The sequence below is a fragment of the Cygnus olor genome, chromosome 2 (genome assembly GCF_009769625.2).
Source record: "Cygnus olor isolate bCygOlo1 chromosome 2, bCygOlo1.pri.v2, whole genome shotgun sequence".
In the NCBI taxonomy this organism is placed as follows: Eukaryota; Metazoa; Chordata; class Aves; order Anseriformes; family Anatidae; genus Cygnus; species Cygnus olor.
Window position 1 is genome coordinate 26,406,557 of NC_049170.1, and position 15,077 is coordinate 26,421,633.

General features: G+C 39.6%; 1 protein-coding gene across 8 annotated transcripts in view; it reads left to right on the top strand.

The window, feature by feature from the left end:
- Positions 1-13,814, top strand: part of PPP1R9A (protein phosphatase 1 regulatory subunit 9A) — a 147,246-nt gene extending 133,432 nt beyond the window's left edge. For 2 of the 8 annotated variants that reach the window (XM_040549615.1, XM_040549614.1), the window contains exons 14-20: positions 415-502; positions 599-676; positions 3,783-3,981; positions 6,606-6,725; positions 8,649-8,672; positions 9,844-10,026; positions 11,014-13,814. In XM_040549615.1, coding sequence (XP_040405549.1) covers positions 415-502; positions 599-676; positions 3,783-3,981; positions 6,606-6,725; positions 8,649-8,672; positions 9,844-10,026; positions 11,014-11,226 — 905 coding nt within the window. In that variant the 3' untranslated portion in view covers positions 11,227-13,814. Of the gene's footprint in view, positions 1-414; positions 503-598; positions 677-3,782; positions 3,982-6,605; positions 6,726-8,648; positions 8,673-9,843; positions 10,027-11,013 lie in introns of those variants that run through there. The other 6 variants (XM_040549618.1, XM_040549619.1, XM_040549616.1 and 3 more) reach the window with 5 other exon arrangements.
- Positions 13,815-15,077: the final 1,263 nt, after the last annotated feature.

The window sequence follows — 15,077 nt, forward strand, 5'->3', positions numbered from 1 at the left end:
AGGAAAGGATTTCAGCAATCATTTCTGAAGTAGAGAGCACATACCACATGATTTCTGTAAAAGGAGAACTGCTGAGTTCAAAAATGGATTCGCTGTAACATTTACCTGTAAATCCCTTTTGTTGTTTGTCTTACTACATATTCATTAAAGCTCAAACAAATTAACTTTTTCATTTTCTTTGATTAAAATAAGATTTCTTCATGTGTATTTTCAAGTTGTGAAACTATTAATCTGTTTGTATTCCTTTTCACACCATCTTCTTAAAAATGAGAAGAATGCACATATTTAAATTGTGTACATGTATCTAATTACGAACAGATACACAAACTGTTCTGGATGGATGGAAAGTGGAATAGCTATCAGTAGCAATTAAAAATAATAATGTACATTCTCCCATGTACGAATGTATCCTAGATGGTGCCACATGTGCCCAGGCAGCAAGATCAACTCTCCCTACTATAGGGCATGCAGAAAAACTAAAGCGAAAACTTGCAGATCTTGGGTAAGCATTTCGTTACTTAAAATATACTTTTTAATAAAAGGAATGAAAGTAAAATTTGAAAAAAACATTTCCTAATGTTTTCTAATATTGTTGTAGGGCTCCCTTGAGAAGGAGTTCAAACAAGGGCAAGAAGCGGAAAGAGAAAGAAGCTGTTAGGGTGACCTGTGGCAGTAGGTATGGGTCAAAGATGGAGTATGCAAGAAATGGTATGCCAGAAACATTGGGAAAACCTAATCATCCTGGCAGCTGGGAGTGTTAACAGTCCTACTGCCCTCAGATAATATGTTTTAAACTTTGAGGCAACCTTCTGAGCTTACAAACCTAGATTTCTTAACTAAGAGAAGACTAACCAATAATCTAAAAACCCTTGGAGGCTTGCATCACTTCTGCCATTGCATCCACTGATGGGATTTGCAGAAATATGATATTAGAGCTGGCCTGCAAGATACATACACACTCAGAATAAGTTAATAATACCATTGATTCAGAAATCTTAACACAATTCCACACGTTTTTTGGAAAAAGCCCCCAGAGTGAGGAGGAGCAGCAGATATTCACTACAGCTTCACTGCACCCACTTCAGGAATGCTTTCAGAAGAGTTTGTTTCTGAAGGTAAACATCATAAGTTGAAAGTAGATAGGAAAAATGCTGACTGTATTGGCCATGTCACCAACTCTCAGGCAAGGAATTGTGAGATCTGATGAGACCACATCATCGGCATCCAGACTCTGAATGAATAAATAAATGAACATTCAATGGCAGGAAGAAATCTTTTCTGCAAAAGCTAGTGTGGATTTTTACTGAAGGCCTCTCCTTGTATACTGATGAGTCTGACACAATCCCAGACAAAGGGGGTGGTACCTGGTTCCAGGTATGAGAGGCAAGCATTCAGTTAAACGTTGGGAATGCTAAGCAAACATAATGCATTCTGAAAGTCCCAAGGACATAGCAACTCAAAAACTCTGAACAGGAAATAATGCAAAAGAAAACCTACATGGTAGAAGAGCTAGCTAAAGAAAGCAAAGTTCAAACGCTACTCAGAAAACGTATGCAGTTGAAAATCAGTATGTAACAGTTTGTGGAGTTTTGCTGACAGTCTAACACATGGAGACCCAGTGACAAGTCTCCATAAAATCAGAGAAGCAGAAGAAACATTAGACTCCGGAGTTACCCCTTAGGCACGCTGTACTGAATTGTCAATGCTCTAACGCAGCATATATCCATGTTCTGCACGGATCTGGCAGGATCTTCAGAGAACTTACAGCAGTCAGCACCTCTACGCGAGTGTCAGAAAAACTGTTGTAGTCGAAATTCCACTGGCATGAATGCTTGCAGTGTGCCCTGCAGTTAATGCTCATTATTTCCTTAGTGGAAGAGAGGAAAAGAGAGATTTGTTAAACCAAATTCTCTGCACCTGTGCATAGCTGCAAGGCAGCTAGTGCCTTTAGCAGGGCATTAAACACCGGGTAGCATTTAAATGTCAAACACAGCGTGGGAGAAGGGAATATACACTTGTTTGTAGGAAGCACACCCCACAGAACCTGGTGTGTTCCTAACACCAACACGGTCTGTTACAGATGCTTGTGAGATCCAATAGTTATCTTCCTTGGAGGAAGTAGATCTCAGCATAAGATGATCAGTTGCTTATTAGACCATCTGATAAATCAGTTATTTGTATTGTTTGTTACTGAATATTTCTGAGTTTGGATACAGTTACCAAAAACAAAGTTTAATACTGCTTTCAAACTCAAAATTCGTAAGCATTTATAATCCTCACTGTGCCTCTGTAAGCTGAAATGTTATTATTTCAGTATAACTTTTTAAACACCAGTTGTCACTTGCTTTGTTAGTAACTCCACAGAATTTGCCTGAGAAAAATGTGAGGATGTTGTCTTTACATTCCAAAGCTGCATAAGATCTTTGAAAGAAGGAAAATGATCAAAAGACAGCATCCTGTTACAATTATTTATGTCCATTAGAGCAACTGACTGACATAGGGTTAATCGTGCTGTCAGATGTATGTTGCAAGCATTATTTTGCCATTGCCAAAAAATAGCACTCAAAATGTGTAGAAGAAAATCCTGAATGATTTCCTAAGACTACCGCTAATATTAAATATATAAAAAAATCTCCCATTTAAGCAGAAAGTATATAATCCCCATTCTGGCGCTAGGTGATTCAGGCAACATCACTTGTTTTCCCTTTCCTTTTTCGAGCAATATCTGAGCATGAGGAGGGAGCACGGGACTGTGTCAGACATATCTACCGTTATAAAGCAAAAGGGAGAGAGGATTCTTGTTCTGCTTCGCTGCCTGGGGGCCTTCTGACAACCTCCATTTCATCCATACAGAGAAGAGGTTTCACAATACACAGAGCTAGGGATTACGTTCATCATGATTTAGAAGCTGTCCAGAAGGTAGAAGCTGAGGGGAGATTTATATGATCGCAGTTTGCTGGTGGCTGCTAAGGGCAGTGCAAATTTCAAGCTCTGAAGCAGGCTTAGTTAACATTAATATATAACTTGATATAGTTAATATGAGAACATGACATATGCATAAGTTCTTTGATGTAGGCACTTTGAATAGATATCTTTAATTTGCATACTATGTTGTTGACATGATATAAATATTTATAAAATGCCAATAATTCAGGCATTTTATTTCATAACTGATACCTTTGCTTTGATCACATTATCCATTGTAATATTTGTTAGTACAAAGAGACAAGCTACTAATATTACGTAGGTTTTTCTATTAGTATTTTTAATATGTAATAATTTTGAAATCAAGATCTCTATCAGTATTTAGGTGTTGTAACCAAGGTACATCTATGTAGTGGATACAGGCACACCTGGTTCGTTCTGCCTGTTGTCCAAATCTAAGCCAGACCTGTCTGGGAACCAGAGTCTGCTTGGGACAGTGCTCTCTGATCTATTTAATCGTGCTGAGATACCACCAGGGCTTGGAAAGGCACCAGCACAACGTGTGGCTTCTTGACTAGAGGTGGTTCACAACAAAACACAGGTCTTTTGGGTTGGAATCTGTCCCATTTGCTGGATACATGTTATCTGAGAGAGCTTGAGTTAGAAAAAAATCAGAACACACTTTTTTCTTCTTTTCTTAAAAGAGAGGTTTCAAGAATGCCATTACCAGCTGCATGCCCCTCTGGTGATTAGTCACAGTTACATGGAAAGTCACTCTTTTTACAATTAACTACCTCTGTAGCATTTTTTTGTATTTGCTACTCTAACACAAATTCCTGCTCCTTTCTCTTGAACAGGAACACCAGAGAGATGCTGCAGAAATCAGCAAACACTAAATCTTTATCAGAGCGATCCTCCTCTCTCCCACACTGCGTACCATTCACATGGTATGGAGAGAGTGGCAAGGGATCCAATTCTTCCAGCAGCCTGCCATCACCTACCAGCTCAACCGAACCTTCCTCTGAAAATATAAGTCCAGCTAAAAAAGGGTCAAAGGTAGAAAATAAAAACTACCTTATTCCCACTGTGTCGAGTGGCATAATTGGCTTCATGTTTCTGGAAAAAGAACAGGCCAATATGTTAGTACTACAATAAACAGTGCATGGTGTTCATTGTACGGTAAAAGTTCATCTGAGCAGAGCATCTCCATCATTGTACCATTCCACATTCTGCCTTTTTACTCTGTCTTTCTCTTAATGTACATTAATTCAGTAAACTAACTGTGGTGTGCTGTACTGTAACAAAAACAAGTGGTGCCAGTGGAAATTAGCATTTGGATCCACTGAACAAATGCTAGATTTGTGTATTCAATCGTAGATATTTTCTGCATTCTTCAGGACTGACTGTGGGAATACCTACCCATTTTTAATGTATTCAAATGAGGTGTTTGCAAGTGAAGAAATGTTGTATGCTGTCAGTCATTTGCCTTTTTCTCCCCCAATAATGAAATCTGCTTGTCATGCATGCTGGATGTTGGATTTAATTCTATATATGAAGTTGCTTGAACTACAAATACGAACTATTGCGATTTAATACATCTGTGTGATTCCCTTCTATGTGCATGAATATTTCAGCATGATAACTCATTAAATAACCCTTAGTTCTAGTACTATACTTAGCTTTTTCATGTTTATTTTCACTTCTGGAAAATATTTCTCTGCCTGTATTCTCTTAACTTGTAGCAATTTACTTTTTATATTGATCTGGTAGGAAGAAACAGATGTGGTTCTCAACTGTATATACAGGAATTTGAATCAGAAATCTAATTTCTCTGACTGCTGCAGAGGCATGCATATGCACATACCTAATAGCTGTTTCCACGGGTATTTCTTTTTCTTTTGGTGCCATAAGCTTGTGATACCTTACTTCTGCTGTGCACAAAGCCATGCGAGGTCACAGTTGTGGTTGTGCCATGTGGAAGGGAGAGCAGCACAAGGTTGGCCCATGCAAGTCAGATTGACAGAGAAGACCACAGATGAAGTCTCAAGATAAAAAAATAATAATAATAATAATCGGCTACCTGGTTTCTTTTTAAAAGAAAGATGAGGATTAGACGTGTAAATCCTGTTTGTGCTGTTAAACAAACACGTAAAAATAATTTTCAATTTGGGAAAAAAGTAACCTTTTACAGTTACTGTGAGGCTGTGAAGGTTGTTGTGTTCAGTTTTTCTTCTTCCTGCTCTCTCATTATTATTACTAGCAGGCCTTGGCTATCTTGTGTTTTTCCCACAGACAATTAAAAAGACTAAAACTCATCGTAGAAGTGAAACACAAAATAGAGTTAAAAGAAAAATCAGAGTACTTAAAAGGGAAAAAAAAATGTTCTTCACACAACAGGAGTTAGAGTTGTTGAACTCCTGGCCTAAGAGTGCTGTGGGGGCTAAAAGTTTCCATATTGAGAAAGCTGCTCAGATTTTCTTGTCTACTGCAAAGAAATAGGAAAAGCAGGACATTAATTCTAAAAGTAAGTGTGAGAAAACTGAACAGGAAAGCTTCTTGGTGTTCTGTGTTAAGGTTACAAGTTCTTAAATTAACAGTATCTATGCTGTTATTTAGGATTTAAAGCACAGCATGATACCACTAATTTAGATGGATTTCCAGCAAAACTGAAGAGGATCAACACTTGGTGTTTTGGAAGGCTTGTTTTTTCAGATAAAATAGGTCAAATGTCTTTTGGGGGGATAAAAGAATACATTTTTAGTTGTTCTTTTTAGTTCTGACATCTGGATCAATTTTTTATAACTGAATGTCAAAGATAAATCAAGTTTGATACTCATTTAGGTGATAGGGTAGAAATTAGAGGTCTCAAAAGAGAATAGAGGTCTGTATCATCAACCGTATATTTGATGTAAATGGAATATTATGTTGTCTTTTTTTTAGATTTTGGTGTGTTTTTTTTTATGGTTCCCAAATCAAGCTTTCCCAGTCTAACATGTTAACTTTTGTATTCTTCTGATGGTAATTTTGCTGCATTCCTGAAAAAATGTGCACACTTCTGATATTCTTTGGTGTTTGTTATTCTTAAGAAAAAAATGTTTTATGGTTATTATTTCAGTCAATAACATTCAATACAATATCTGAAGATCTCTTTTATTTTCAATTTATTTATTTTTTTTCTAAAGGTATAGGCAAAGAGGGAAGAATCAGAAATGGGTTCACAGGATATTCTCATTGCTCTTTCAATAGCAGTTTTCACTTCTCTCTGCTAATTAATCCTCTGTCCTATTCTTTGTACTACTGCGTGCGCTATGCTTGTCCTAAATATTTGGAGGACAGCAAAATGCTATCGATTAACCGGCAGAAGCAATAATACAGCTCCATGATGATAGACAGTATCTTAAGAGGAAGTCTATAAATTGCTTTCAGGCCACTTTGCTGCTCACTGAGACATTAAGCTGGCAAAGATGTCTCTTGAAATACACAGTGGCAAAAATATAGTGTATTCTATAAGTCAGTAACAATACAAAAGATTAGGCTTCCTCATGTGTATTGTTACTATTTTGGTAAATAATTGATATCACTCCTGACCTATGCCAACCTGGAAGACAGAAAGCAAATTTCCCTTTTAGCTACACATTTGAGATTGTTTGGTCATTCTAACTCATCTTTTTTCTCTACAGAATTTCACGTTCAACGATGATTTCAGCCCCAGCAGCACAAGTTCAGCTGATCTGAGTGGTTTAGGAGCAGAGCCTAAAACCCCGGGTTTCTCACACTCCTTAGCACTGTCATCGGATGAGGTATGTTGACGAAATTGTTTAAGATGGGAAATAGTCATTTTCTTTCTCCTGTGGCATTTTTCTTAATAATTACTCAAATAATGAAGGGATGTTTTGAGGCAGTAGAAGGGAAGAGAAGGAAATGAATCTTGGTTTCTAGATTATATATTTTGTTGTTGTTGTTCATATAATGATTATTTTAAATGAAGGTCCTATGGTATTATCATAGGATTGTTATGCAGTATTGTAAAATGCAGTTGGTTTCCTAAGAGATGTTCTATCCTCACATATTTCAATACACTTTTCCTACATTCTGAATATGTATATGTGGACCTATATGTACATGCACTAAAAAAGATGTAATTGAGGCAGTTTTGAGATAGTAAAGATACAGTATAACTGGATAAATGTGGTTGAAGTATATGGTACCTTCACCTAGACTATTTTTTACCCTAATACATTAAAATAATGATGACCTGTACATGCAGCTATTGTGTATTCCTGTACCTGATCGTGTATACAGTGATTAGAATGTGTATGTGTTAATCCAGTTTGCCTTCTCTTTGTGCTTGCTCTGCACATACACAGTGGATTTGAGCTCAGTTCATCAAACTAGATGTTTGAACAGTGATAAGGTGAAAAAGCATTCCTAACTCCATAAATTGGTAACAGAATTGAATGGAATATAATATATTGAAAACACGTTTCTGTGATTCTATTTTTTATCTCAATTGTCAGTGAAGCTGTGCAATTTGACAGTAGCTGACAATGTGTCCTGTGGACTCAAGAAACCTGTGCTTTTGTTCTCTTATAAACACTCATTACAAACTTAATATTTCTCACTTGAGATTTAAACCAGGGATTTTTCTAGAGAGGAGGAACTTTAAGCATCTGTGGCTTTTTTTTTTCCTTAATGACAGTAGTTAAGTTTGTGCTATTACTGCTGGCATGCTTTGCATAGGTTTAAAGAATGAAAGCCATTCCATGCCAACATCATTTGCCAAAATGGAAGTCTGCAAGACCAACCATTGTTTAGAGGTTACTTACTGCAGATAATAAAGGGCAACAATTTTTAAGAATCATAGGAGAGTGGTAGACAGGAATCTGTATATTCTTTGAATTACTGAAGACAGCAAAAAGATCATTAATGCTTTGTTTAGTATTGATACTATCTTGATAATACAATTCATTCTTTTATCATTTTTCCTTCGAGTTATATTATGTATTTGATAGTGATAATGCCCTGTTCCCAGTAGCGCTGAATTAAAAATTGGAGAATGCTTTCATTTGGCTTGTTCGATTTTCTACTTGGACACTTCTAAAATTCCAAGTCCGAACAGGTCTATAAAAACAAATGTGTTTTCTCCATCCTCTGCAGCGTCCCAAGCTGCAGCCTGTGAGTAAGGCAGCAAGGTCAGTGAGAGCTGCAGGGGAAACCGGTGCTAGTCACCCTGGCAGGGATTAGGCTGCCGTTGCTCTTGAACCCGCTGTAGGGCATTGCTGAGAGCACTCCTTCGCTCAGGCTTCTGGGGCAGATCTGACATAATTATTTGAAGGAGACAAAACAGCTAAAGGAGAGGGTAGGGAGGGAACCCTGGGCCTGTGGTTTGTTGTCCTCTCACTAAGGAGTTTTTGCTCTTGCAATCGGAGCCATCAGGCAAGGTCCCATTGATTCCAGTGTGTCAAGACCAGGAGCTCAAGGGGTTTCACGGGCACAATCTCAGGCTTAGCTGCCAAACCATGTGTGTGCTGAGCTTTCAACATAATCTCTCTGCTTCTGGAAATAATTTTGTTTTAAAGAAATCTCTTTGTTTTTTTGACTAGCCATATCTGTTTGCAAATCTTGGTGCTGCCCTTGCCCAAACTTTTACATGCTGTTACATGTTCTGTATTTTGTTTCTATAATGCTTTTCTTTCCCATTTCTTTGTTGCTCCCTCACTCAGAGCCTGGATATGATTGATGATGAGGTGAGATACCAGTGTGCTGTTGTGGTGAATTGTGTGACCATCGCGTGGCAATGTGTCGTCCCATTTGCAGATTTGCATTTCTTGTTTTACCGTGTCGTGTGGCAAAGCCCCTCGTTTGAGCACAACACGCAGTTGTCACTGCCTCTTCTCGCGTCGTCTTCAGTTCCTCTCTCCTCTCAAGGCCATGGCAAAGTGCAGTTTTTGTGTGTGTTGGAAGGGGGAGGAGGGTCTGTGTCAGAGCACATCCACCAGGCCAAGCATCAGCAGCACCGAGCTTCTGCTGGCTACACGAGAAGAAAAAGATAGAGCTTAAACCCTCGTTTTCCTGTCCCTGTGAAATGAGTGGCCAGAAGCTGAAAGAGCTCCAGCATCTTCTAACCCAGTGGAAAAGCTGTAGGAACAGGAGGCAGCTGCTGCAGCCCGGAGCAGCTGCTTTGCTGACCGGAGCTTGAACAGAGCAGCTTTTGTCTCAGGCCCCACCGTCATACCCTGGGTGGAAGAAAGTGGCGGAGGGGGGACATGGCGGGGCTAAAGCAGCTGAAGCCCCACCTGCCCCTCCTGGTGCCGCGTCTGTGCTCTCCTCTGCAGCACAGACAGGGCTGTGGGATTGCTGTGTGTTCCTTACCGCTCCTCTGTGTCATCCCATAGTCCTCCACGGGTAGCATCGGTCTCGCTGGCTGTTCGGTGTCACCGCTTTGAACTTTAGAATGGTTTTCTGAGTTGTTGTTGTTTTTTTTTTTTTCTTCCCTGAATTTCCTGTTTCATAGCTTAAACACAACATAAAGATCGGTGAATGTGCCTAGGAAGTGGAATGCAGAATTCACTGCATCTGGTAGAAACCTCGTAATTTGGGGAATAAAAGTCTTGAGATGGCATAGCAGCGTACCTGTTTTAAATTGTGCCACCTGGCCATTTCAGTCCCTGCTTGTGTTAAAGGGAATGCCAGTTCCTTTTTCTTGTTCTATTTATAAGTAAAAAACTTTTTAGGTACCATGCATCAATTCTGGTGTCTGGCTAGATACAGATGTAACACAGTGGCGTGAAATTGTTATTATAGCAGTACAAAGATAGCACAGGCACCTCTGCTCTGATGCTGGCGGTTTGTACAGAAGAATGCTGTCTCTAGTCGGCGTTTCCCTCTTAATAATAACGCAGCATGTTTTTGTCACAGATCCTGGATGACGGACAGTCTCCAAAACACAGTCAGTGCCAGAACCGGGCTGTTCAGGAGTGGAGCGTGCAGCAGGTTTCCCACTGGTTAATGAGCCTCAACCTTGAACAGTATGTGTCTGAATTCAGTGCCCAAAACATTAACGGGGAGCATCTTCTTCAGCTGGATGGGAGTAAGCTCAAGGTAACTGCCTGACTGGACTTAAGGAGTAACTGTATTATTTATTGTCACTGGAGATAATCTTAAAGGAAGCAAGAATTCAGAGAAAATGAAGAATCCAGAAAGCAGAGGACCCCTGTCTGTGGGGTGGTGATAGACTAGAATAATAAACAGGGAGTAGAAAGCCGCAGCAGCACTTGGAGAAATTCTCATGTGCACGTAGGTTCAGAAGCTCCAGAAAGAGGGGGCATTTGCTGTGTGAAAACTCTGGGTGCATGCAGTGTACCCATATTTGCATGCACAACTCATATATTAGCATGCGTAAGTTTTTGCATGCATTTATTTCTTATCCAGCTCTCTTCTACAAAAAGGTGGTTCAGAGAAGATTGTGAATAGAAATGCATCAGCAGTAGCAACTGTAAAATGGATTACTGTGATACTGGAGGCTGGGTACCAATTGTACTGTCTTAGAACTAAATACAGTTTTGATGTATAAAGTATGCATTGGTTCTTGTAGTGAAAATATGAGCTTGGTGTTGTCAAAAATGACTACAGGAAGGAGTTGTGGGAGGTTCAGCATATCTGAAAGTCAAAGGTTGGTGTTTCTGAAATTTCACTAACTAGGGTTTTTAGAAGACAGCAAGTGAGCTTCTCACTAAGACACAGCCGTGGGAATTGGGAAGTCTTGTTCTGTGTAGACTTCGATGACTTCAGGCAAATGCTTTAATATTTCTTTGTCTCGTTTGATCAAAGAAATGAATATAACAGAATTTTGGCTACAATGAGATCTAATTCTTTAATATTGTAGAAGTGGAAAGCATGGAAAGTAGTACAGGTGTAAAATGTTATTACTTTAACTTTAGTAATGTATCTGACTATATCTCAAATTTGCTTAATTGTGATATTCTTCTACCTGAGAAGAGTTGTTATCATTAGAATATGATAAATTTGATGAGAGATTAAACAATATGAAAATCTCTTTCTTTTTTAATTTTGTTTTCCCCATCTCAGGCTCTTGGTATGACATCTTCCCAGGACAGAGCAATCATTAAAAAAAAGCTAAAGGAAATGAAAGCATCCCTGGAGAAGGCTCGCAAAGCTCAAGAGAAAATGGAAAAGCAAAGGGAAAAGCTTCGGAAGAAGGAGCAAGAGCAACTGCAGAGGAAATCGAAGAAAACAGACAAGTGTTCATCAGATGCAACAGAGGGCACTAATGAGCAGTGATGAGCAGAAGTGCTGCTGAGTTAGTGATGTGGAGGCACTTCGGGGGAAGAGAAACTCATATCCACTCTGTTGCCCCTTCAGCTTTCTTGCATTCATTACACGAGTGTGTACAGAGAAATGGGGCTATAAATAGAACAACTAGGGAACTTTATATTGTGTAGTTTTATTTTCCCGCATATCCAGTTCACGCTCGTTGCTGTTGCCATGTTAAACAGTCCCAGCCCCTCGGTTCGTTTTGTTGCTGTTGACAACTAACAGATTTCATATTTGTGTGGCGGTGTTTCCTTCCAAACTACTCTTTTCTATTGAGCTCTGTGTGTTTGGTCACTTCAATAACCAGCATGATGCTGAGGAGCATGGTCCACTGCTTCCCCTCTTCTGAACACGATGGCCAGTCAAAGCAATCAGTGAACGCTTATTCAGCTGGGTAAAAGGAGTCGTTCTCTGCCTGATAGGAGCTGACCTAACTTTCTAACTGGAACTTCAGCTTCTCTGCCGGGTTTTGATACTCAGTTCCGTCTACTGGAGTAAGTTTCGTCTTGCATCAGTACCTTGAAGCGACACTGCTCTGGATACACAACTGTTCCGTGACTTCTTAATATACACTGGAGATAAAGACAGAAGAGTTGACATCCCCCCTGGGTAAAAGACAGGAGGTGAAACTCTTTCTCTTAACTGTACAATAGTTAATCCAGGAAGGAGGCAAAGCCTTAAATGATTATGTGGGTTTACACAGAAATCTGAGGATAACATTTATCCTTTAGGTATCTGAGCAAGGATGAATTTCTAACTAGAGCACAGCATATAGATCTGTATAAATTTCTTTGTGTTCCCAGTGTGTAGGCAACTTTCTTATAGCACACTCCGCTTTCTTTTTCATGTATTTTGAACAGGAAACTGGGCTTATTTTGTTTTGTTTTGTATTTTTTTCCAAGAAAAACACCACATCTTCAGATGCATTCTCCAATAAGTATTGGAAGTGTAAGTTTTGTGCTGTGCTGTTATGAAGCTGTCATTGGAAACATTATCAGAGTCTGCTAAAGACTTTCAGTTTTTACAGAAGTGCACTTTAAGAAGAGGAAGAAGAGGGATTCTGGCTAAAACTAAATTCTGTACATTGCTGTTAAGATCAATGCTGCCCTGGAGGTGAAGGTTACTAAATCCAAAGCTGCCATGTATTAACTATTTTGATTGATGTGTTTGAAGAATATCCCTAACAAAACATGAATTTTGAAGCGTAGGCTGCAGAATATTTGGATGGTTTAACGGTGGTCTTGTTACATATGTCAGAGGTTTCTATTATCCCAGTCTGTGAGCCCATTGGCGAAGCCTGCTGAGTAGTTTTGACTGTGACAGAAGCAGTGGATAATGTTACTGCCTCTTAAGAGCAGTATTAAAATATTCAGTATTTCTTGAAAGGAATGGAAAGACAACTGGCAAATATCGACAACAAGAAGCTGAAGGTGTTACATTACTGCTTTTAGTCAAAGCTAACTATGCAGCAGCATTTGTATTTGAAAAAATCACTTTCCTTTTGTGCATCCTGCGAGTTGCAGTCTCCATCTAGTTAGTCATGGTAACACGTGAATTGTTTAAGACGTTGATGCACAGTTACAAATTTGAACATAACAATTGCCAGCCTAAAAAATGCCAACAGTGAACTCTTTGGAAGAAAATGTTTGTTTAGTTTGGCTTGGCTTCTCTTCTGCTCTATACTTTATGGCATTCAGATCTGTGTCTGTCAAGTTCTCTGAAGCTCAGATTTGAAACAGTTGGGGTGCAATGTTTAGAGTTAAATGTCTTTGATCGTAATAATTTCTTTGATGTGTAAAATGCTCTGTCAGCTGACAGAGCCTAGTTCATTCAAAACTAATGCACAACAGATCTATTTAGTCTTAGCTTTATTTTTCCTTCCAAATCCAATTTCTACAACTTTATGATGTATGCTCTATTCAAATACAAAAATGAAATTACCGTAAGAGATACTTCATAATATTTCTAAAGGCTTGTGATATTTTTCTTGAGATAGACCACTGGCAAAAAAAATACACCTGCTAACAAGAATTCCGCATTGAAATGAATCTTTCTGCACTCTTCGTTGGAGAAAAAATATACAGATGTTTAATAGCCTCATAAAACTCGCATTCTGTTATTTTAGGAGGTTTTGAATTTACATTCAAGAGAAGTTACCTGGAAGAAACTGGAAATTTAATATTTTAAATACAACGTTGATAAAATGCATTCGATGATTTTAAATTATGTTTACATTATAATGTTTAAGTGGTTGTATGCAGTAATCTGTGGTGGTGTTCCTGTTCTGTGTTCTCTGTTTTCCTAGGAACCTGAGCAGACTGCTCAGCATATACATGGAGTTTTCCTTCTTGCTGCTTAGAACAGTTTCTCATTAATTTCTTTGTAAATCAAGCTCTTATTCTGCAGAATAACTAATTCAACTTAAGTCCTTTAAGTATCCGGTGGGTTTTATTGCTTTGTGGTAATTTTACTTTGTTAGTCTCTGATTAAAAAAAAAAACAACAACAACAACAACAAAAAAAACTAACTTAAAAAGCAGTAGCTTTAATTTAAAATAAAACCATAAAATGCATCTTGATCAACACATAAAAACCAAAAGAAACCAAGCAATGTCAAGAGTTTGTTCCTCTTTCTGTGATAACAGAGATTTATGCGGTTCCTTTTACTAAGTATGGTAACATTTTGGGGACATACAGAAATGTCACCAGATAACAGACATAAAGACTGGTGCAGTTTGAAACTTTTATTCCTGTTCTCTAGGATCTTTAAAGTTGCGTTGCATTTCCTCCCCTTGTGTTGTGTAATGACATACACAAAGCAGAAGATGAGGATGTCTCATCATTGTCAACTTAATTTCCTGTAAACCAGTGCTAAGTCAGCCTAATGGTTTGTGTGGGGGGGTATTAAGAAGAGACAAATGCTCCACGCTAAATGACTGGAAAGAGTTTTTCTCTGGGTTCACCTGCAGATGTAACTGTAGCCTACTTTTGCCCGTTTATTTCTGGAGTTAAAGCTGTTCTGGACGGGCTGACTTCAGAGTGCTGTGCAGGCGGCTCGCGTTAGCTGTGTCCCTGTGTCAGCTGCCCAGCGGGACGACGCAGCTGCCTGGAGAAGTCGGCTTCTGCACGGTGGGGCCACCTCTGTGAGCGCTGGCTGTGCTTACCTTGCTGCACCTTGCCAGTCTGTGGACATGCATGTACCGAGCCTGGCAGGGAGCAGGCACAGCCCGCAGTGCAGAAGGGAGTTAGCTGGACGTGGAGCTTTGGAAAGGAGAAATAGGAGATGCGACAAGGCAGGGCGCCTTATTCCTGAAGTCCTGTGCTGAGGCTGAGGAGAGCACGGTGGATCTTTGCTGTATCCAGATCTCCCGGACATACTGGTGTCACTTGCTTCCATCTAGTTTTTCCTACGTGGGGTGCCTGCAGCCATCTGATGTGAGTTAAAACTCCCAATTAGGTGTCCATTTGCCTGGGCAGATCAGGACCAGGAGGTGAGGAAGGAGCCCAGGCTGTTCCATTTGCATTTCCCCCATCTGAGCAGGACCGGTGGTGCTTTCTGTGAGCAGAGCCTGTTGTAGATCATAGGCTAAAATCTCATAGTGGAACAAAACCAGCACTAAAAAGCTGAGTTTTAGAATTACTGAGCAGCTTGCCTCTGAGGCTTGCCAGTCCTCCCTTCTCATTGACATTCAGAGGTGCTTGACACCCAGCACCGGGATACTTCAGCTGCATCACTTCCATCAGAGCCTCCTGGCCTCCTGAGCTGCTCCCCCTCCACCTTCTGGCTCACGTGCCGGCAAGCAAGAAGTGGGCGATGTT